Below are 24167 nucleotides of genomic sequence, written 5' to 3' on the forward strand. Positions count from 1 at the left end.
AATGAATTTAATGTACAGGATTCGCATTACTTTTCCGCTAGTATATATGTATGATATATATATATATATATATATATATATATATATATATATATAAACACGTTAATTCATGTATAACTGATGATACTAAAAACGTTTAATTTCGCGCGTGTATTAAAACGAGATATTTGACGAAATTCTTTTACATATTCATTTATATATATATATTTTTTTTTTAATTTAGTGAATTATTTCAATTTTATATCTTTTCATTAAAGATAGAAAATAATCGACAGAAACCTCCCGATAACAAACAACCCAACAATTAAATGTTAAATTTTGTAAAGGAAATTATATCACTGTAATATTGTCCTTATTTTCATTTCAATATTTACTTGATAACTGGTATACTAATCATAAATATTAATCATGCAAACAAATCATTCATTAAAGAGTTAAATGTCAACAAATTTCTATTTGTCCCAAATTATTTCATCCTTTCAAGCCACCCAAATAATTATTAATTCGTGAAAGTATTAACATTTCAAGGTCATTTCCTTCGCCCTTCGAAACATAAAACAATAAAACAGGCAGAGAAAGAGAGAGAGAGAGAGAGAGAGAGAGAGAAAGAGTAAAGATATTGCTTCGAAGGAAGCCAACCGTGGTTGCAACTCGGCGGATGACGATGAGGGACCTATCGCAAGAGAAGATGAGCAGATTGCTCGCGTCGACCGCGTTATATTGTGAGACTCGTCATTTATCAGCCTAGATATCCCGAGAGTGGCACGACGTTGCTTGCATGATGCAAACAACACGAAATACGACCGACTCCCTTTGTTTCTCTTCCCTTCTGTGGTGGATAGCGGAGGAAGAGGAAGGATAAGAAGCGGGACTCCTAAAAGAAAAGAAAAAAAAAAAGAAAAAAGAAAAGGAAGAAGAATCAAAATTATCCAGGGAAAAAAAGAGAAGGCTATACTTTTGAACGAGAAGCTAGCAACTTGTTAAGAACTACGAGAAGAAAAAGAAAGAGACGTACTACTATCTCTTTCTTTCTCTCTCTCTCTCTCTCTCTCTCTTTCTCTCTTTTTCTCTTTCTCTCTCTTTCTTTCTTTCTTTTTCTTTCTCTCTTTTGAGAGCTCGCAATTCAGAGAGGGAGTAAGATCAAAGACCACGGGGAGAAAGGGATAGAAGTAAGGTGAAGCAAGGCGAGCCGGTGATCGTAGTGGGATCGACAAAGTAACCTGAATCCGCGACGTCGACTTTCGACGGCAGTAACGACGAAGACGCCATGACGACACGATCACCAACAACATCGCCTTCAGATCGGCGCTCTACGATCGGACTCGTCTTAGCGATCTTTTTCATCTTTCTCGCACGTGAGTAATTTCTCCCTCTCTCTCTCTCTCTTTCTCTCTATCTATCTATCTATCTCTCTATCTATCTATCTATCTATCTATATCTATACCGATATTTCGATCAAGAGAGGATACGAATTTGAAATTTGCTGGGCCATCAAATAGATCGAATTTCGAAAACACGTCGAAATTTTCGTTGAACGTGACTCGTGACATTTTCACGATTATTTGAGATTCACTTTTATCATTCGTGGAAACGAATTCGTGGTTTATTATCGACGATTTAACTAATTCTCATCGTTAAAATTTTTATAAGGACTCGGCATTCTGTGGAAGAAAGAAAAATAGAAGAAAAAATAATCGTCCTGTAGCGTCTGATGCATCGACTAGCATGACGAGCACGAACGATATAGTTACTGAGTGATTTCGAGCGTGCTAATTGTCGAAGTTAATTACGAACACGATTCGGCTTCTTCCTCTTCAGAGATTCCTCGCTCTGTTTCTCATACTCGTACGACTTTCCCGATCTCTGCCCGTTTTTTTTTCTTATCTCTTTTTCTTCTCCTCATTCTCGAACATTATTCGATACGATCGACATAAAACTCGAATCAATCGAAATTCCGCTACAAACTTGGTCAATCTCTATCGTCCTTTCTAATAATAATAATAATGATGATGATGATGATGATGATGATGATGATGATGATGATGATGATGATGATAATGATGATGATGATAATAATAATAATAATAATAATAATAATAATAATAATAATAATAATGTTAATGATCGTTATAATAATAATAATAATAATAACAATAATAATAATAATAATAATAATAATAATAATAAAAATAATAATAATTACTACGATTTTGACGATAGTGATGATAATGAGAAATAATGGCGTTGGCCGCAGACGCAGGAAACGTTGTATTCACAGACAAAAACAAAACGTCGTTAATTACAGCCTGTAAGAAATTGAAAGGCGTAACGACTTGATCGTAATGCTCCTTTAAATCATTCCACTGAGATGTTAATACTTCGTGACGGATATTTTATAGACTGTTGGGAACTTTTATAATTTTCTATAATGAAACTTTTTTGCGTAAAAGAAAAAAAAAAGATATTATGTAACGTGAAATATATAATTTATGCTGTTCTAACAATAAGTATAACTAATATTTGAGAGATATTAATCTTTGGATATGAATTAAGAAATAAATAAATTCGTGTCAAAGAAATGAATGAAGTGAGAATTAAAAAATACAGATATATAAGCGTGTAACTTTACAGACATCTCGATTTTTCGAGAATCTTTTTATTCGCCTAAGGAACAGTAATACAATGATCCTGATAGTTACGAAATTCATATCCATAATATGTTCGTCGATTAGCTTACGAACTACGAGCAGGATTATCGTCTTAATGGGATGCACACGTGGTCGGAAACCACTATGACGTAAGATCCATTTTAAAGCTTTATAGAGAAAGTGCCGGCTCGACAACGACGATGAGGACGAGACAACGAAATTAAACAAACGAGATTTGAATGTCACCTACGTGAAAAAAGATGATAAAAATAAAGAACCTTCCCCTCTTCGAAAATGTTCCGAAGGAAATAAATTTAATGGAATTTCTTAAAAATAAAACGACACAAGAATCATACGATATTTTTTTCGAAATTTCAAAAAGGATTCACACTCCCACGTCGATTCTAATCGTGTAGAGTCCTTTAATTCGTTAACTTTTCTTTCTATTTCTTCATCTTGCAAATTCAATCGAATTCATGTACAGAAATGATGAATATTATATCATCTCATTAATATTTATAATCCTATTTATCGAGCATCTGTCCATAATAATCCTTATCTCGTGAAAACAGAGATGGAACATCGATAAACAAAAGAAAAAGAGAAAGAGAACAGAACGTTGAAGAAAAAATAATTTGAGAAAGTGTAAAAACAAAAAAGAGAGAAAAAGGTAGAAAAAAGTAGAAAGAGAAAAAAGTAATTGTTCGTTTTAATAACAAACAAACGAATTAGAAGATCTATTTGAATCTAATGATCGTGCAGGCTATGCAAATTCAAGGACGTTGAAAAGACGATTGTAATTTTTTTCTTCCACGGAAACGAGTTCATCGGCCAGCTTAACATCCTCCCACAAAGTTCATCAGCACTTTACGTAACTCCGATCACACACGTCGGAGTTAAATCGCGCCGATGACGCATCAACATAAAATCGGTCAGTCCCGAAAACGAGAGATCGTTTTCTTTGGAGAACTTGCCAGTGTCGTAGATCATTGCGACACGGACGGCGTATCATAAAGGAGCTTTGCCAATTACGCTCTCTACTTTCTGCTTTCTCCTTCGTCTCTGCAAATGTCAGAGGTCTCCTTGACATATATAATTCGTGTATATTTTATATATATATATATATATATATATATATATATATATATATATATATATAGTTAAAGCTCATCTCATATGTAAATATATGTTTATATCTCACACAATTACATACACAGAGACATATATATATATATATATATATATATATATATATATATTTATAATTATATATTTATATATAATATATGTAACTACTTATACATACATATGTATATATTATAATTATACTTATACAGTTAATAACAAGTTTAAAAAAATGCATAAGAAAAAAAACAATGACTCTTTGTATAGTATAATTTTCAAAGAGAAAAAAGATATATAAAGTCTAACCAATTTTTCTATCCATCACGTTAGACGATTCACCCATCCATTGTGTATGGTCCTTTCTCTCTCTTTCTTTTTTCTCTTTTTTTCTCCGTCTATCTTTTATCTTTTTGTCCGATTCCTTTTCTTTGCTATTCCCTTCTCCCTCGGGTTTTCGGCGTTCCATTTCATCTCGAGTAATCCTCACGACACCGTTGTTGTTCTCGCTTTACCCTCTCGGAAACGAAAGAGTCGCTCGAACGCTCCTATTTTCCAACGTCTTTGAACTTTCGATCGATCTAGGACCTTCCACCATTGGCTAAAAACGACATAGAAAAATATTTCAAATGCGGTTGTGTTGAATTTTCAACTAAGTTGTTACTAACAAATAATTTATTATTAACAAGAATAACAAACAAGTATATTTCAAGATATTTATCCGTATCGTAAATTTAAATCGATCGGTAAATCATTCGACAGATCAATCGATCACTAGATACCAACTGCTTTCGTTAACAGAATTCAAAGCACGTGTCCTCTAAAATGTCATTCTGTGTACGCAGAGATACATGTATCTTTAACATTGGTATTCGATGCAACACAACAAATGTGTACTCTAGAAAGAATGCAATCTACATTTGTGAGAAAGTTAAATCGTACTAACGTAATACAGATTTAAAAATTATAATATAATTACAATTGCATGTTTTAAAATAAATATTCTTCTCTCTCTCTCTCTCTCTCTCTCTCTCTCTCTCTCTCTCTCTCTCTTTCTCCCTCTCTCTCTCTCTCTCTCTCTCTGTCTTTCTCTCTAGCTCTCTATTGTTTGCTTAAACTTTTCACCACAAATTAACACTTCGCATAGTAATCATAATGGAAAAGCCTATCATATTCCGACCTCGTTTCCCCCCCTCATGGATAATACGATCGATCTGTAAGCAGATTAATTAGTGGAGCACGTTCTGTAAAGTCAAGTGGAACGTTCTATTCGTTGATTTATAGGCATTATCTAGGACAATTAGAAACGAGCCTTCTCTAGTATCAATAAGTTTAAATGATCCAATTGAACGTCCCTTTAAATCGAAATATCGTTTAACTCTGTGCACTGTGTATCATTTGATTTCTTTGGTCTCTAATATAAGTTTTTCTGCTTTTAATATCTCATATATACGTGTACGTACATACGTATTGTTTCAAAGTAATGTTGAAATAAAATTATTTTCTATTAATTTATTTTGTTAATTAAATGAAGTGTCACGTCAGAGGGATCATTCAAGTTTAAAAAAAAATTATTGGTGTCAGAACAGCGTTAACTTCATAATACAAAGAATCGATACCCTTAAAATGACGGATGTTAGGTTTTTTCTTTTATAATTGTCCAAATGATTACTAAGAATTATTAATCGAAAGTTTATTTATTTTACTTTTGTTTATTTATTATTTAAAAATTAAATGCACTTAAAATAATAACGATTAAAGCAGTGTTTTCAACTGATGTGGTAAAAATAGGTCGATTGTTCTAGTGGTTTGCTTGACTATCCGATATGTTATAATACTGATACATGTAATCAAACTTTTACTAAATAATGAAGAGGGTATTAACCAGTAATTTATTAATGATATTAACTTTAATTTGTTGTTTTAAAAATCTATTCAGTACGATATTATACAAATCTTGGACGTTATTGTATAAAATTAATTATTAATAACTTTAATTATATATTATAAGCAAACTACTCTTCTAACATAAATATAATAAACTTTATATTGTAAACTACTTATTAAAAATAAATGAAATGCTTGATTATTAGAGCTGTATCGCTTAGAAAGAGCGATCAACGTATAACTACTGCGATCACGTACGAATACATTTTGAAGAAGCCAAACTCTGTTAGAAATTCAATATCAAGATAAGATAAAACGCTACAAAAAACAGACTTCAAATCAAAGTTCAGAGTAAACTGCTGTACCTAAGTAGACTATAGAGAAACAAAACCAAAGCATACAGAATAGTAAAATCTTTTGGCCGCTATCCGCAGACACTCGTTTAGAACGGTAAAAAATGCTTGAACTGTACGCAGACACGTGTCCCTAAAAAAAAAAAAAAAACATATAACATAGATGTATGAAAACTAGAGAATTTTAAAAAGGAATATAAAAATGTACGAACGATATAGCCGTTTATTTCCAGGATAGTAACTATCCTAGCTCGAAGAAAACATCAATCCAATGCGTTAGACATATTCGTTAAATGGAAGAAATCATTGGGATTATGTACTTCGAAAGTAAACAACCGATCGACCTTGTCTACGTCTTTTTTATCCAATTATCAAATACCGTCGCTACGAGGAAGCATGCGTATGTCCCATACGTTACATCGGTGATTACACGTGACATTTAACGGCACAGAAAGGGAGAAAGAGGGAGAGAGAGAAAGAGAAAGAAAGAAAGAAAAGATATGCGCCCGTAAATGGCTGCTCGATTACTCTGCAAGCATCCAGCCAATTTTCCGCAGTGGATCCGCCTAGAATCGTACAACGTTTACTATTTTTTCTCCCCATCTCTCTCTCTCTCTCTCTCTCTCTCTCTCTCTCTCTCTCGTTCTCTATCTCTTTCTCTTCTTTTTTTTTTTTTAGTTCTTTCCTTTCCTTTTCCCGAAGCCGATAGCAAAAGGACGCTTACCAAAGCGTTGTCGTGTTCTTCGATTTATTTGCGATCAAGCGTCAATCTTCCCGATCTCTCGACGTTTCTACATTCGACGAGGAGTGCCGTAACGGTGCGCCGAACGAGTTACGCGCCTGTTCGAGTACGATCGAATGCAATTTAAATGGATTTCTAAAGCGGATGCGCGCTCATTCGTTCGTTTCCAACGTACGCTATTTCGGCTAAATAACGGAAGGGATGTTAGCACGATTCGTCACTCTTTCTCTCTTGGATACATTGAAAGAGATCATATATGGATTGGTTGTTTAGCTTGAAAAGTAAATTGATCGAAAATATAGATCATTTTGCCGATAAATGTTCGACATTAATTTATTCCTGAATTGAATTATCCTTATCGAAGCAAAACGTTCATCGAAATTTATTAATTGATTAAGAACGCGTTAATCAACGATCGTTATTTCAGATCTAATGACTAAGAACAAAATCAATATTTTTTCAAAATGATATCTATAGTTGAAAATTAAGAATGTATTTGATTGAAAAATTGGGATCTGAAAATTGAGATCGAGTTGGTATCTCAATGATACGTTTACTTTAAGAAACTAGTAAATGGATATAGATAGTACAGATATCTATAGTAATGTACTTGTGAATCGAATTATTCTTATCCAAATAGAAGATTCATCGAAATTCATTAATTAATCAATAACATCCCAATCAACGATTGTTTTCTTAAACCGAACGATCGCAATCAAAACCAGTACTCGTTAAAAACGATTCTTTAGAAAATGAAAAATTAGTTCAATTGGAAAATTCGGGTCGGCAAGTACTTAAGGTCTCGACGATGAGTTTGCCCTAAAAATTACTGATCAAAATTATAGATCACTCCGTCGATAATTTATCTTCGAATCTACTTATTCTTGTCGAATCCGAAGATTCATTGAAATTCATTAATTACTTAAGTACGTCCTATCGACTGTTGTTTTTTCAGAACTAACGATTAAAATCGAAACCGATGCTAATTAAAAATATTCCATTGAAAAATAAAAAAGAAGTTCAATTGCTTTAAAAAGAAAAATTTAAATTTGAATTTGCGAATGATCGAACAATCACCTCAAATCTCTCAAGGACAGTTTAGCCCTAAGAAGAGATTACTAGCATTCCGTGTCTCCGCGATCCTCACCAACACGATCTGTCCTGCGTGCCGATTCACCAAATACGGAGCAGAGAAACATTCGTGGAAGCCAGTTTTGCATGCCCCGACAGTATTCGTAACGATCCCTTCTACCTCCGATACTCCCACTTCCCCTTTTAGGTCTCCTATGTCTCTCCTAGAACTCCAAGCACACGGAAATTAATCTTGGATGCCGTACCAACGTGAAGACGTTTACTACGGATGTCTACCGTTAGCCATCGTCAATCCATCCAAACGCGATTTATTATTCCAACTAGTCCGATCGATCCAACATATTTATTCATTATATGTAGGTATCTACTCGACCGGTTCTCTTACTCACGGAAAAATACAAACCGATCGTATATCTTTATCTCCCTTTTCTCTCTATTTTCTTATACTTTCCTTACGAACTTGTTGTGTCCCTTGTAAACATTATTTCTTCGTTTTATCGATACAATATTATCTGATCTTACCTATTATTTTTCATTTCGTATTACTTTAATGTTATTTTGTTTAAGACTATCTACCATAATAAATCATCTATTCATTACTATATTGGAGAATGCATAGAAAATAAACATATAAGTCGATCATCGAATGTCGTCAGACATACATTGTCTTTGACAAAGCAGAAAGTTCATTGTTTCTCTCAGATTAGGATAGAAGAACGATTACTTTGTTAATTAACCAAAGGTAATTAATTTTCTCTACAGAGCTATGCGACGGAGCTTATTATGGAAAGCTGATTGGCAAGCTGTCCGAACTTCACCATGGCGTCAGCGGCGAAGTTTATGCCGTAGACGGAAGGACCCTCTTCATCAAGGACTTTACGTATGACGGAGAAGGACCAGGTTCGTATCATCGATCCTACCTCTCACGCATTATTATGGAACGTTTACTATACGACAGATAACGCATTTCCTTTAAATCTAATCAATTTCGAAATCGGATACGACGTTATCGAATATAACGTGATTTTAAATTAATTTCGATCGTTATAATTGTCACTGTTCTAAGCTGCTTCGATTCAATTTAATCCTACGTTTCGATTGAAAATAATTCTTAATTAACGTACCGTAAATAATCGGTCAGTGATCGTTATCGATATCGTATAAATCTTTCGCAGAGATGCAAACAACTAATCAACGTTTACTAGACGGTTTCGTTCTTGCTCGTTCAACCAGTTTCGTTCCATTTATCCGTAGTCTTTTAATTTGTATCTGTAACAAGAAAACAACCTAATGAATGTACGAAATAAATCGAAATAAAAAACATAAACGATCGAACCGATAGAAAAATCCTTCGTCGTTCAAAAAAAACCCTATACGCGTACATACGTGTAAATAACCGTATAAATAATCACAAAATTAGCTTCAACAGAAACGAGAAACGAGGATATTCGAATGGAATATCCTCGTCTCGAAAGTGATCCGTTCTATCGAAAAAGCGGATGCTACCAGAAAAATGGAGAGACTTTCCCCGCTTGAGCTAATCGATTTCTTCTTTCGCGAAACTTTCCCAAAACGACGACATCGACAGAACCGATGAAGTCGACGATCAGTCGTTATATAGATATTATTTTCACATGGTAAAAAAAAAAAAAAGAAAAGTAAATAATATAGGAAAAATATAGTAAACGTAATTTATCACAATGAAACATTCTTTATATAATTACCAGAGCTTTCGAATTTCTTTTCTTTCTTTTACATACAATCGTTCTTTAGGAAATCGCAGCCTTATCAGAGTTCGTTTTCGTTAGATAAAATAATCGAGTTACCTAGGAGAAACAGACAAAGATTGTCTTTTACTTCTAGCGAACAGTGAAATCGACTTCCTCTTTGACAGAGAGTTAAATAAAAGCGAAACGAGAACGTGAATACTCTCACTCGTCTTGGGAAGCTCGTAAAATTAAACACAGCTCATAATGTATCCTTGCGAAACTGTTGGCATCAACAACTACCGCCAATCGAATGGCAACTGATAAATAAGAAAATAAATAAGGAAGACGATTAGTACTCGATGGAGCGCGAACGAATTGATACATTTTTCAAACATTGCCACATTTTTCCTTTCTAGCTGCATTCTTCTATGCCGGAAATACCAAGAGCCCAAATTCTAATGGCTTTAGAGTGCGAGACGAACGTGGAACGTAAGTTAAATAAATAAATATAAATAGAGAAAGTATTATTCAAATATATTCATACCGAACCGAACGTTTTTCGTTTTTTCTTCATCTTATTGTTTAACTTTTACAACAGGGCAAGCGTGTTAAAACGATATCGGAGAAAGGACATTACATTGACCTTGCCTGATGGTAAGACCCTGAATAGCATCAAGTGGTTCTCGGTTTGGTGCGACGAATTTGCTGTAAGTAACAAATTTCTTGATATCTTTCTCTTTTTCTCTCTTTCACGTTCGTGACCTTCAACGTCGTCTACAGTACTTGCACTACCGTCGTGAAAACCGGTATCACCTTCTCTCGATACAACTTTCACGTTACATATGTATTTATACGCACACACACACACCCACTCGCACACATACATATATATATATATATATCATTTATATGAAATAGAACATTTCTCTATTTTTCTCTTTTTCAGTTATAGCAATTTTATTCGAAGTAATATCTAGAGCACAACAAATGTAAAAAAGAAGGAAAAACTATGGAATAATTTAAGACTTTTTGCACTATTATATACATGATACTCTCGCGTTAAAAGTGTAAAAAAATGATTCTTTCGACTCGATCTCGACTCGCACGAGTTGCATAATTAACAACCCGTAAATCGATATGGCTAAAGTGAAAGAGAACAAGCTTTCTCGACCGTGATTTAGATTCCGTTTTTCTTCGTCATCTCTTTCTTCTTTTTCTTTTTCTTTTTCTCTTCTTCCTCTTCCTCTTCTTCTTCCTCTTCCTCTCCTTTTTCTTCTGCTCCTTCTTCTTCTTTCGTCTATTCTCTTTTTTCCTATCTTCTATTTTTTCCTCTCTTCTATTTTCTTTTTTAGTTGCACCTCTTCTCGTGCGTCAACGTGACAGAAAGTGCATTTTGTACGTGCGACCCGCACTATTCTATTATATCGAAGAAATTGAATTAGCGTCGGTGGTCACGAGGACGAAAAAGCTCGAGCTGGAAGCTCGAAATTCGATTAGTCCTTTTTTCTTCATTTTTTTTCTCTTTCTCTCTCTTCCTCTCTCTCTCTCTCTTTCTTTCTCTCTCTTGCGCTTTTTTCATCCATTCGTGCTTAACGGACCTCAGTTCTCGATTTACGAAAGACAAATTCGTCAATTCGAACGACAATGGAAGACTTCGAAGGAAACAGCAGAGCTCGCGACTGGTGAAAACGTGAAATATCGATTTACGTTCTTGGCGTTACACGCACGATCGTAAATTTATTCCGAGTAGAACGAACGAGATGTCCATCGTACATGCATACGCCTATGTACGTGTATTTATACGCACGTGTATACGTGGATAGCCAAGCGTATAACTCGAGCCAAACGATAAGCTCGATGGTGACAGAACGGGAACGAAGCTCTTGAATTACCATCTCGATTTACGCGTTATTATTTCGCATAGAAGCTCATGAATTTTCTTCAACACGCGTCTATTATGACGTTAATTGGGTTAAAATGCGAATTTTAATCTTCTCTCTTACTTTTCTTCTCCGTCTTTTGACTTCGTTATTTTCACTGCTTCTGAAATGCAGATGTCTTTCTTCTTCTTAAAGTCAAATTATTTCTTAATCCTTTAATGCATGATCTTCCTTTTAGAAATTTTGATAAAAAAAATATTATACCATCGATAATATTAAGGGTGAATGATAACAATTGAATAAATTATTAATTATTAATTACTTAACATTATCATGATATCATGATTATCAAATATTACATTGGGCATTGAACTAAATGAAATTTATTAATATATTGTAATTCTGTAATCATGTGCGTTTGAAGGGTTAATTATATTCCTCATTTGCATTTTCTCCTTCGAAATCCAACGTTACCTATATTTTGCCAACACGAAGGTCACTCGGTAATACGTGATTCTCTCCAATTAGAGCATATCTTTGGCTTTTCACCGAAGAAAAGAGAAAATAATCTCTCGAACGAACAATCCTTTTTAGGTCAACTTCGGAGACGTAAGGATCCCACGAGGTTTCGACTATCCAAAACCACAGAAATTGGCTGCTCTCAACGGAGTTCACGGAGTCAGTTCAGAACCCATCGTTATCGTGGATGCTCAGACTCTTCTGATACCAGGATTCAGTTACGACGGAGAAGCACCTGGTAAGCTCACTCGTCCCTCCCTTCTTCGTTAGTACAATAGACCATAAAACTCTACGACGAGGTCATCAATAAAAAGTCGAAACTTTCGACCGTTTTCGATACAGCTCAGCGCATTTTATCGACCGAGTAATTTAATTTCATACTTTTGAGATAGCTCGAGAAACTTTTCAAGCAGAGAAAGGTGCGGAAGTGTGCATTAATCAAGATAATAATGCTATATGAGAACATTTTTCACCTGTCTCTTTTTTTTTCTCTATGTCGTTGAGCACAGAACAATGAAAACGACGATTTCCATCAATCTTTAATTCCTAGTTCCCAGTACTTGTACTGTCCTTGTTCGGAAAGAATCGGAAACGTATGAAAGATATATAACATTTTGTCCTTTTCTTTTTTTTTCTTTCTTTTTTCTTTTTTTTTTTTTAATTACTTATAGTCACTTTAACATAGGCGGATTTTTAGTGATCATGCTACTTAGTTAATTGGACATAAAATAACGATATTTTATGACGTGATTTAAATTTTATTCAGAATTTTCGAGAATGTCATTAATTTTGCAACTTTTTTAATTTCATTTAAATTATTCCAACATCTTTGTTGGATCGAATATTAAGTTTTAATTTTAAATCGTTCAATGTAAAATTTTATCGACATTTTATCAAGAGATATTTTATAGAAATTGGTTCGTTGCAATGTAAGCATAATTTAATTGAATATTTGATATGTCTTATGAATGACCTAGTGAAAATGCATTAAGCTTTCTCTTTTGATGAAAAAATTTTTCTCAAATATTACATTTTACTTTGCGTAATTTAATTTCAAGGCTATTCGTCAAAGTACAATGTACAAGAGTACAATGAATAGTCTTGTCCATTTCCTTCGTCAGCATAATGTTAACTTTTTGTTTTACACTGTCGAAGATTTAAACGTGGTGTTGTAATATTCAATTATTGTTACAATATACGTGAAAAAAAAAAAAAGAAAATAAAACTTTTTCGATACTTTGATAATTTAGACGCAAAGTTTTGGGTCGGTGCCGGACCATCGCCATCGCCTCAAGGAATTCGAGTCCCTGATGAAAATGGAAAGGAACAGCCTTTAAGACGTTACGATCGTAAGACCATTGTCCTAACCTTACCTGGAGATCTGACGGTGCATCAGATCGGCCACTTTGGAGTATGGTGCGAGGCCTTCACCGTAGACTTTGGGCACATACAAATTCCACAGGGTCTCAACGTTCCACCTTCACTTAAGATGCTCGGAGTTTCACCTCAGGTAAGTCCATAACGACAAAACGCTCTGTAAAATGCTATTACGCTGTGCCTGAAGAGGGCTGCTTCTCCTTCCTCTTCGTTTTTTTTTCTCATTTTCTCCCTAGCTAAAAAAAAAAAAATGCTCTTTCGTCTTCTGCGTTTATGCGTTTTCTTCTTCTGAATGGATAAAACTTTTCATCCTAATTCGATCGGCCATTCGATGGTTCACTTTTTCGTTCGTCTCATTATCTTTTTCATCGTCTTATCCTTCTTCTTTTACTCAAACAGAATCTAAGAACGATTTTTCTTCTGCCGAATGGAAAACACTTTACGTCTTAATACGATCAGCTTTTCCGTTTATTTTCTTATTTGTTTCTTTATTGAGAAACTGAGAAGGATTTCTTAATAAAGAAGAAGAAAAAAGGGAAAAGAATGCGTGTACATCTTCTTCTTCTTCCCAATGAGAAGAACTTTTCATTCTGATGTGATCAGCCATTTTGGAGCACTTTTTTGTTTATTCCTTCGTTTTGTCTCTTTCCTTTTCTTCTCGTCCTTCTTCTTTTATTCGAAAAAAATCGAAGAACAATATTTCTCTTCTTCTCTATGGAAAGAACATCTCATTTTATTTTGTTATTCATTGTTTTATTTATCTCATTGCTTTCTTTCTTCTTTTACTCGAAGAAAATCGAACGACGATTTCTCAAAAATGTACAAAAATAAAAACATAAATAAAAACTAAGGCAATACAATTTTGCAAACGAGCAGTCAACCTTCGATAAGCTTCTCGCGATAAGCTCGCAGCAAAGACAAATAATAATCGTGTGCATACACCTGACTGTGGAGTATACGTACAACGTGAAACGAGGCATACACGTTATCGTGCACTCGCAAGAACGCGCTTTTATGTTCGTCGAGTGCGAAAGGGGAGAACGATAAAAGACGGGTGAAAAACGAAGCCAACCACGAAGTGTCTGTTTTCGCGACGATACGTTTTCCGCATGCCGAGAAGAAAAATCGTCGAACGTGCCCTCGATCGCTTCGCCTATCGATTTTTGTCTAACGTTCCAACTTATGAAAGACCGCTTTCATTCTATTCGATTCGTTACAAACCGTTTGTCTTGTTCTAGAAGAAATTTTTATCGTTTCGAAACAGTTGGAAAACACGATTGTTCATTTCTTTTTTTATCTATCTATTTTATCAGAAGATTTTCCTGTGTCGGCCGACGAATTATGTAAGAAACAAAATTTTTCTGGCTACGCCAGATCGACTTACACCCTCATATACTTGTACATACGTACGTCTGTACGTACGTATGTGTGGCTATGTGCGAAACGTGCTTTTCAAGAGCAGTCAATATAGCTCTCTGCGTATTGTTCCATCGCGAATTTGTCTTTGTCAATATTTGAGAAAGAATACCTGGCAGTCACCGACAGCAGACCGACGGCAAACTCGACGCTTAGACGACAATGTGCTCGTGCTTTAGTTTTTCCTCGAGAAATTACGAATCGCGAGTTCTTTTCGTTCACACATTTTCTATCTTTCTCTATCTATCCGACTGTCTTTCTTTCTCCCTCCCTTTCTTTCTCTCTCTCTCTCTCTCTCTCTCTCTCTCTTTTCCTCTCTTTCACCTTTCCTTCTTCACGAACCGTTGCCATATCAGAAAACGTTTGAAAGATAGTCAGAAATCCAGAAAGAGCTGTATCATACTGTTGATCGTTTCATCTTCAATATTATGTCCGTAATATCACGCGTACACGACGACTTCAAAGTCGCGAGCTTTCCCGCTTGAGACATTTGTCAGCGTCTCCATTATACGAAGACGCGATCTTAACATCGTAACCCATAAAATTGCCTTCAATGCTTCTGACGCTGCAAAATAAAAAAAAAAAAATAAAAAAAGAAATTAAAAAAGAAAAAAAAAGCGAAAAAAGCCAAAAACATGTGATTAACAATTGACAGTGAAACGGAACGTGTGTGCTTGTCCTTGAAAGATAAAATGGAACTGAGATATAACGAGTGTGTCAGAATGAGAGAAAGAGAGAGAGAGAAAGAGAGATAAAAATAATAGCACGTATGTTGCTAACAAAAGACGCTGTCTCTGTCCTTGTGTATTGCAGAATGTGCATCGCGGAGGGCAGGGACAGACGGGAGTACTCGATCTACAAAATCTCCACGATTCCATCTCTTCTTCGATCTTCTCTCCCGCGACGTCCTCTTCGTCCTCGACACTCTCGGCTACGTACACACCTTCATTGATAGCTCAACAACAACAACAACAACAACAACATCAACAACAACACCATCACCAACGCCCAACAACATATCGACCGATTCTTCGTCGCGATGATCAAATACAGGTGGTCCAGGCGGTCGATTATCGCATTCCCAAGAGTCTTCAGGTCCCGGAAGCTCTTCCACGTCAACAGCATCCGGTCCAACCTGCTTCCTTTCAGTATCACGAGGACATTGCGAATTTAGGCCGATTGAGACAGCTGGCAAACGTGCAAACGTCCGACGACTCTAGTTATCAACATTATCGTCATCAGGATGGAGGATCCTCCTCGTCATCTACTCCCTCTTCTTCTTCTTCTTTCTCCTCTTCTCTAAGTTCCGGCTCGCCCAGACAGCAATCAGGACGAGCACGAACTCGCACGCATCAACCGGATCCCCAACAAAATTCTTATTCCAGACTATTGCGATATCAGGGAGACCGTAGGGTCGATTCTTTTGTTCGTTATTAACGAGTTTACGAATCTCTCGATGGATCGACGTCGACCGTTCTCTCGATTTCTTTCTCGTTACTTAAACGTCTCGTTCAAAAATTATTCGTCTCGCTCCACTCTTCTCTTATTTTTCTTTCGCTCCTAAGATAGAAATGTTTATTTCCAAATAGAGACTAAAATAAATTGAATTTCATATAAAATTCTATGAAATCTAGCTACGTCGATATATTTTGCAGCCACGTTACGTCTCGAAATTTCGAATTACCTACGGGAAATAATACCGATCACGCGCGACAATCGTCAAGATGGATAGGTCGATCCATTTTACACTTTCGAAATCAACGTACTCTCTCGATGCTTCTCTCTCTCTCTCTCTCTCTCTCTCTCTCTCTCTCTCTCTCTCTCTCTCTCTCTCTCTCTCTCTCTGTCGTCTCTTCAAAATTGATGCATGACCAAGTTGAAGCAAAGAAACTTTCTATTCTATTCTCGTCAGTTCTTCCTCAAAGTCTGTTTAAACTACGTAACATCGCTGTTACATACCTTACGTAGCTGACGATGGGCACAATTTACACATATATATGTACGTAGATATATATGCTCGTGCGTACGTCGAATTAATTAGTTTTTCAAAGCAAAGTAAATGAACTCTGAGGGAAAGTGAACGACTGTATTCATCTTGATTAAGCGTACTAATGAGTAAACGGGCAAACATCGAAGTAACGTGATCACTTTCCTTCTTCGTATATACATTCGCGTTCTAATCTCTTCTAATACCTACTAATGATGTCGTTAATTACTAAAAGGTAAGGACCGGATATTCGGCGAAAATTTATTAAGGATGAATGTAAATGATGTTGCATATCGATTACCTCCATTTCGAACCCGATTCTCGTGTATTTATTTACAATTCACGATCGTTCTCTTTCTCTCTCTCTCTCTCTTTCTTTCTCTCCCTCTCTCTCTCTCTCTCTCTCTCTCTCTCTCTCTCTCTCTCTCTCTCTCCCTCTACCTCTTTCTTTCTTGCTTTCTATTTTTCTCTCTCGTTTTCGTACTTAACAATAAACTTTTCAACAGCTTCGCTTCTCTTCTAGCGAACGCACACACACACACACGCGCACACACACATATTCAAGCTTGAAAATTTTCTCTCGAAAGCTCGGGCATCCTTTCGATGTTTCACGAATTATTTACCGTTTCGTATATAGGTATATTCGTGCGAATTTTAAAGAAAATCCGAAAACATAGCATCCAGTCGTTGGAAAGAAAAAAAGAAAGACAGAGAGAGAGAGAGAGAGAGAAACAGAGAGACAAACTCTTCTTAAGTCCTTCCGCTAGAAAAATTTTCTTTTCTCAGTACGTTAAGAGATAGTACGAGAGCAGAGACACAGACGAGACTCAACTTTCCATTTATTTATTTAATACCACAGCGAGCAGTCTATTTATTGTACACCGAGACTCTCTGTACGTTCTTCCGTACGCAGAGTTTTATGTGCGCGAACGGAACAAATATATACACACGTACATAAATACATATATATATATATATATATATATATATACACACAAACACCATACATCCACGATTATTTACACTTTTCAAACGTTACGATGGCACGAGCACATACGCATAATCGTGTTCCTCGATAAGTGTGTCTTTTCTCGACGAGTTTTCAATAGTAATAACAAAACAGAATAAATAAATAAAAAAAAAAGAAAAAATATAGAAAGAAATCAAGAAGAAGAAGAAAAAAAAACTCGCGATTCTTTGTATCGAGAAAATGTAACGAAGTATTTCAGGTTCGTCCATACACGTAGAGAATAATACGTATCATCATAATTCTCACGCGTTAAAGTGTTTCTCGATCCTGAATGAAACATGTCGATACTACTCGGATATCGAGCGGCACGTTCTCAACGCACGTCTAACCCACATAAATGAGGATGACTCGTCGGATAGGCAAGAATTTCAACGAGAAAGTGAACGAATTCAAATCGTTGTCATTACTTTTACTATTGTATTATTATCATGATCATTACTATTATTATCATTATTATTATCATTATTATTATATTATTATTATTATTATTATTATTATTACTATTATTATTATTAATATTATTATTAATATTATTATCATTATTATTATTTTGTTTTATCACCTCGTTTAATTGATCGACGAAAAAGAGAGAGAAAGAGAAATCTAAGTAATTTGCGAAGACCCGTGCAACGTTTTAGGCTGTGATACTGGGATTAATTATTTCATCATGTTCCAAAATAACTCGTGCATACTGTCGAGAAACTCGCTTATCTCATTCGCTCGGTCGTCTTTCGTTGGAAGTAATTTTCTTGCCTTAGAGCAGTTTTCCTTCTTAGATAGATAACAAAGATGGTATCTTTATTCTGAAAATAGTACGCGTATAACATATATATATATATATATATATATATATATATATATATAATATATTATTTATATATATTATATATTATATTATATATATTAAATATATATTATATATATTATATACATACACACGCATATAATACACAATTTGTATAATGTGTGTTTAATGTTATCTGGAAATTCTACATCTAAATATTTATCTGTGAAAACATATTATATGAATACACATACCTTCACATCATGCACGATAATTATAATTCCTTTTACATATCTTTATCACCTGTGTATATTATACTGTGTATGTTGAATAAACAAGCTTTTTTCTTTCTGTGTAAAAAATAAATTTGTTGGACTCATTAGATACTCAAACTCATCATCTTAACGATCAACATAGTATCGTTTCTCTTGAATATGTGCATGAAATGACCGTTTGCTTGCAGTCGAAGCTAAACTGTGAAGTCCTGGATGACACTTTGGCTTTTGAGCTGCGCTGGGCCGTTGCAGGTGACAGCATAGTCGTGCAGCTCGTTGGAAAACTTGGTGAGTACATAATTTCGAGCTGTCGTATCCGTGAATTTCACAATGGGGTGGACCGAAAGTTTCGTTCCGTTCTCATTCGCATATGCCCGCACTCGCGTTTAACAGCTTCGCGCTAAATTTATCCTTTTCGATTGAAAATCTTAAGAAGAAGGGAAAGGAATCCTTAGGAAGAAAAGATATAAATATTTTTTTATTATATCGAGATAATAGTTTAAACCGAATATAATACCGATAATACCGATTTATGAAATCTCTAATTCGTAAATTTCAAAGTTTTAGTTAGGAACAGATGGATAGGATTTTTTCTCTAATCAAAAAATTTATATCGTTTGATTTTTCCGTGCGAATATCGTCGCAGAGAAAAAATTTCTCTTTCCAAGCAAACACGTTACAATTTTAGATACTCTTTCTCTTTCTATTTTTCTTCCTCGCTTTCGTAAAAAAAAAAATAAAAAAAATAAAAAAAGAGAAAGAAAAACTTACCGAGAGAAAGAGAAAAAGAGAAAGAGAGAGGAAGCAGAAAAGAGAAAAAGATTTTACGACCATTGCGGCACTTTAATCGTTCTCTTGCCGTTTATCCGCGCTCCCATTTTCGTTTCGCCACTCGGTCCAATATCTGTTTCACACATACCCAACAATTCCCTTCGAAAAATCGCCACGTCCTTTTCTTTTTACGGTACCGAGTGTTCGGCTCATTCGCGACGCGGTTACGGACTTTGTTTCCGGTAAAAACGTTTCAAAGCGAGGGGAAAACGACGAGTACTTTACGTTATCGTAACTTTAACGATTCGTAGCGCGAAAGTAGTATTTATATTTGACTTATTCTACAACTACCAATATTACATGTTTTTTACATTGACTTGAAAGAAAATACACGCACAAAAACAAAACGAAAGTTGAGATAATTTCAAACATACGTCGACTAAAATCAGAAATGGTGGAGTATCGATTTCTATAAGGATGAAAGTAGAGAAACATATTTGTTTTCATTATTCATACGATACTCCTAAATACCTACTCTATTATTATATTGATCGTTCCTCGTTAACGTCAATAGAAGCTGGACAATACATGGCCTTCGGCTTATCGGCAAATCCAGAGAGAAGCGTTATGATCGGTGGAGACGTCGTGGTGGCCTGGGTAGACAAACAAACTCTTCAAGGATACGCTATCGATTACTTCCTAGATGCGAAATCACAATGTTCCGGTGGACGAGGAAGTTGTCCTGACACGAAAATACAAGTAAAATATAAAGAAAAATACATATGAGAAGCAAACGTGTGATGACGTTTATCGAACAACCCAATTGATCTACTCGACTCTGACATTTCTAGGAGGACACCAACTCAGTTCGATTGTTGAACGCAGCTTTGGTCAATGGGTACAGCATTGTGACCTATCAGAGACCATTGAAAGCCAGTGATGAGCTGGATCGTCAGGTTCTCACGAACAGATCACAGGCCATCATCTGGGCGGTTGGTCCATTGAATGAGAGGCAGGAGGTCAGTTTCCATAGCGACTACTTGAAGACCGATCGTTTCATCGAATTCGGTAGACCTCCTGCTTGGAATTGTCCCATTCCTGATCAAGAACAACCAGATACTTACACTGACAACGATAATAATGCAAATAGTAATCAGGTAGTTAACAAATTACTTTGTTTTTTTTTTTATAACATCACGATTTCCTCTTGATAACAGCATCATTTTTAATATAACAGCAACTCGTGGTAACTACAAGAAGACCTCAACGTGTACCTGCTACTCCAGCACCAGCACCTACAAATGATGCTTGGGAGATACCTCCGATACAATGTTATGAACCAGAAGATGGTGTCTTTTATGCTCAAATGGGACCAACCGGTGGAAAACATGGATATCCTGCTATTACAGGTTAGCAATTTATCCTGTAGAAATGTATCTTGATCAATGATGTTTCGAAACGATGATACTCCTTTTTCTTTTATAGGTCATGTAGGCTGGGGAATTTCTTGGTATATAAACGGTCTTTTGATTCCGGAGATAAACGTAGTCCGTGGAAAGAAATATACCTTTGTCGTTGAAGGTGGACAGAACGCCGATACACCAGCGCGTTATCATCCGTTTTATATCACGGATGATCCAGTCGGTGGTTATCAACATAAAACTCCAGAAGAAAAAGCAGTAAGTAGATATGTCCAATATAAAACGACCGTTATCCATGTTAATAAGTAAGATAATGATAAATACTTATTTCAGAAAATCAAAATATTCGCTGGAGTGCGTAGACAACGAGGATCGATTCGACCTACCGGAGTTGGACGATTTTGTTATTGGGTACCCGATCAGAAACAACCTCCAGCTGATGAATTCACGTCGTTCGGTGCTTATCAACGAACGTTGACTCTGGAATGTGATCATGGTGAACCAGGAATTGTTGAATGGACTCCCGATGAGAATACGCCAGACACGGTCTATTATCAAGTAGGAAACGATATTATGTATATCGGTAACACAATTTGAACAGTTCTGATCCGACCATGTGACGTAATTTTAGTGTTTCACTCATCGCTATCTGGGCTGGAAGATCAACGTCCATGACAGCTGCGACGAGGGTTCAGCCAGCGAGAACCATGAGGTTTATGTGGAACCGAAGGGTCATCCTGAGCTCATCGAGGATTTGGATGTCAGTCCGAGCATTCGAGTCTCGAGCAAGGTAACGCCAACGGCCGAGTTCCTTCAGCAGCATCTTCATCATCCTCATCATCGGGAACATGGTCTTCGTTACCCCCATCATACGGCGACTAACTCTGGCAAGCTAAGCACGTCCTACGCGCAACTACTAACGAACGCTAATCATAACAATTACGAACGCTTTCGAACATCGGCCATACACGAGGATGCCTACGGGCCGAGGTCCAATCATGGGATCATTCCTCATCGTTACGAGGTACGCGTGAAGGAGAACTATCGTCACGCGCACCTCGACGAGGAAGCTCTGCAACGTCAACAGCAACAACAGCAGAAGCAACAACAAACAGCTAGCTCAATTTATAGCGAGTTAGGAGGAATTGGCACCGTTAACAGGCCAACCTCAATTTCCTCGACCTCGGCCACGATCACGTCCACGGCACTCTCCTCGTATCCCAGCAGACCTCAGTTCACGGAGATCGATCAAGAAATCCGACAGTCCTCTAACCATCAATTGTCTAACCTCGTTGCAGATAATCCAAGACCACTGAGCCACGGGATGAAATTCGCTTACACTCTACCCACTACGCAGATCGTATATTCCAGACCGACGTCGCATCATTACTCGCCCGATCACCATCATCTCCATCATCTACTTCATTACCATCAACATCAACCGGAGCAGCAGAGGGCCCAAGTGATGATCGTACGAAGACCTGTCCTGATGCGTCGACCCATTTTGCAGAGTTCTCATACAATCACTTCACCAACGTTCGCCTTACCACCTTCGAGATCGATATTCATGGAACGTAAAAAAGCTGTTTACAAGGTACCAACCTCGGAGAAAGTCTCATACGGAAATATCGTCAAGCTGATGAAACTCGACCCGAAACAACGTAGCAAATTAGAAGCTAAAGTATCCGAAGCAGGTATCATGGATATTTCGGAGAATCTGATGACGTCTTTAAAACCAGCTCGTAACACTGGATTCAATCCAGACTCCATTATCATCGAGGGTGGCTTCAAACCTATAATCGATCCGTCCCGAGACTTTCTTCAAAAACGAATATCAGAGAGTGATCAGGAGTACGATCAAGAAACGATAAAAGAATCAAACTTTTCCGATCAATTATCAGGCGAAAATTTCGAGCCGGTATTTTTACCTTCGCCAAGCATGAGTCCAGCATCCGATGGATCGAAAAAACAAAAGAAGAAACCTACCCCAACGAACGTAAATCATTCTTCGAAACCACCTTTAGACGAGTTAGACGATATGCAAATGGCTGCCGACGGTCTTCAGTCTTATTACTTACCCCCGGCCAGATCAGAAGCTGAATCAGCAACTCCTGGAGTTTTAATAACTTACGATGGTAAAAAAGTAAAGGATTCCTCATTGGCCAGGTCCATCTCGGAGATCGAGGATCGTTCTAAGGCTCGACTAACTTCGGACGTATTGAGCAGGACACCACAATTTGGGAGATTCAAAGGAGAACTTCCACCACTGATTTCTACCGAAATACGTTCCTCCGATAAAACGACAAGACTCGAGAGAAACGAACAATCACCCTCGCTAGATCTACCCCTTTTGAAATCACGAAAAAATACAAAGCTCACGTTAGTGGAAAGATCAAAGAGGTCGCCAGAAGAAACTCGTACGATGTCGAGTACGGAATTTCGAAGAAGTAACGTCACAAAAAGTACGCCCAACGAGGAGGACGTTGATGATATAACGACGCTTGGTAGCACCGGGCAAACCATTTTAGCTAATATTAAATATGTCGTTCTGACCATAATACTGTATTACGTTATTTGAAGAGAAAACGAGGAAGAAAAAAGAGGGGAGAAACGCAAAGAATTTGCGTTGCTAGTAGACTGATCGTGATTGCTTCGCCGAACGATGATGGTGCTGGTCGATCTTTGCTGGTCTCCTGCCCTTCGGAAGGGTCGAACGGTGCACAAAGTAATCGACGCGACGATAACACGGGAAGAGGAATACGACTAACCGTATACTGGTTTTTTCTCTCTCTTTCACATTTTCTTTTTTTTCTTTTTTATATCTAGTACAATTCGCCTGTCACTCTCGACCTCCAGTCGGTTCGTGATTGCCCTTCGTCACTCTCTTCGTCCCTCTTTGTGTCGATGTGATCACTCTTTCTCTCTCTCTCTCTCTCTTTTTCATCTATTGTAGTACGAAGCACACCCATTGTTTTTTCAACTTGTCACAAGCACATTTTTTTCCAGAAAGATCGTTTTTGTTTCCGTGTAACCGACCGACCGAAGCTGTCGTTCGAGAGTACCGGGCGATGATAGAGAGTCTGTTGATTATCGAGATAGCAGCTTTTGTAAATAAGTTGATTTTGTTAAATAAAGGTAATCATAAAAAGTTGAT

General features: G+C 36.5%; 1 protein-coding gene across 3 annotated transcripts; it reads left to right on the plus strand.

The window, feature by feature from the left end:
* The first annotated feature begins 1209 nt into the window (after window positions 1-1209).
* Window positions 1210-24166, plus strand: LOC127072601 (protein Skeletor, isoforms B/C). 3 transcript variants are annotated; one of them, XM_051013126.1, is made up of 14 exons: window positions 1210-1355; window positions 8607-8744; window positions 9970-10042; window positions 10152-10260; window positions 12028-12190; window positions 13203-13462; window positions 19010-19109; window positions 20167-20351; window positions 20444-20749; window positions 20830-21001; window positions 21078-21271; window positions 21347-21571; window positions 21645-21803; window positions 22312-22461. In XM_051013126.1, the coding sequence occupies exons 1-14, from the start codon at window positions 1268-1270 to the stop codon at window positions 22327-22329; spliced, it is 2190 nt and encodes a 729-aa protein (XP_050869083.1). In that variant the 5' UTR covers window positions 1210-1267; the 3' UTR covers window positions 22330-22461. The 3 variants fall into 3 exon arrangements, with proteins under 3 accessions (XP_050869083.1, XP_050869082.1, XP_050869084.1); XM_051013125.1 differs by having other exon boundaries at window positions 21645-24166; XM_051013127.1 differs by lacking the exons at window positions 19010-19109; window positions 20167-20351; window positions 20444-20749; ... (3 more) ...; window positions 21645-21803; window positions 22312-22461 and adding an exon at window positions 15559-18893.
* The last annotated feature ends 1 nt before the right edge of the window (window position 24167 follows it).

This window comes from Vespula vulgaris, chromosome 2 (assembly GCF_905475345.1).
Source record: "Vespula vulgaris chromosome 2, iyVesVulg1.1, whole genome shotgun sequence".
NCBI lineage: Eukaryota > Metazoa > Arthropoda > Insecta > Hymenoptera > Vespidae > Vespula > Vespula vulgaris.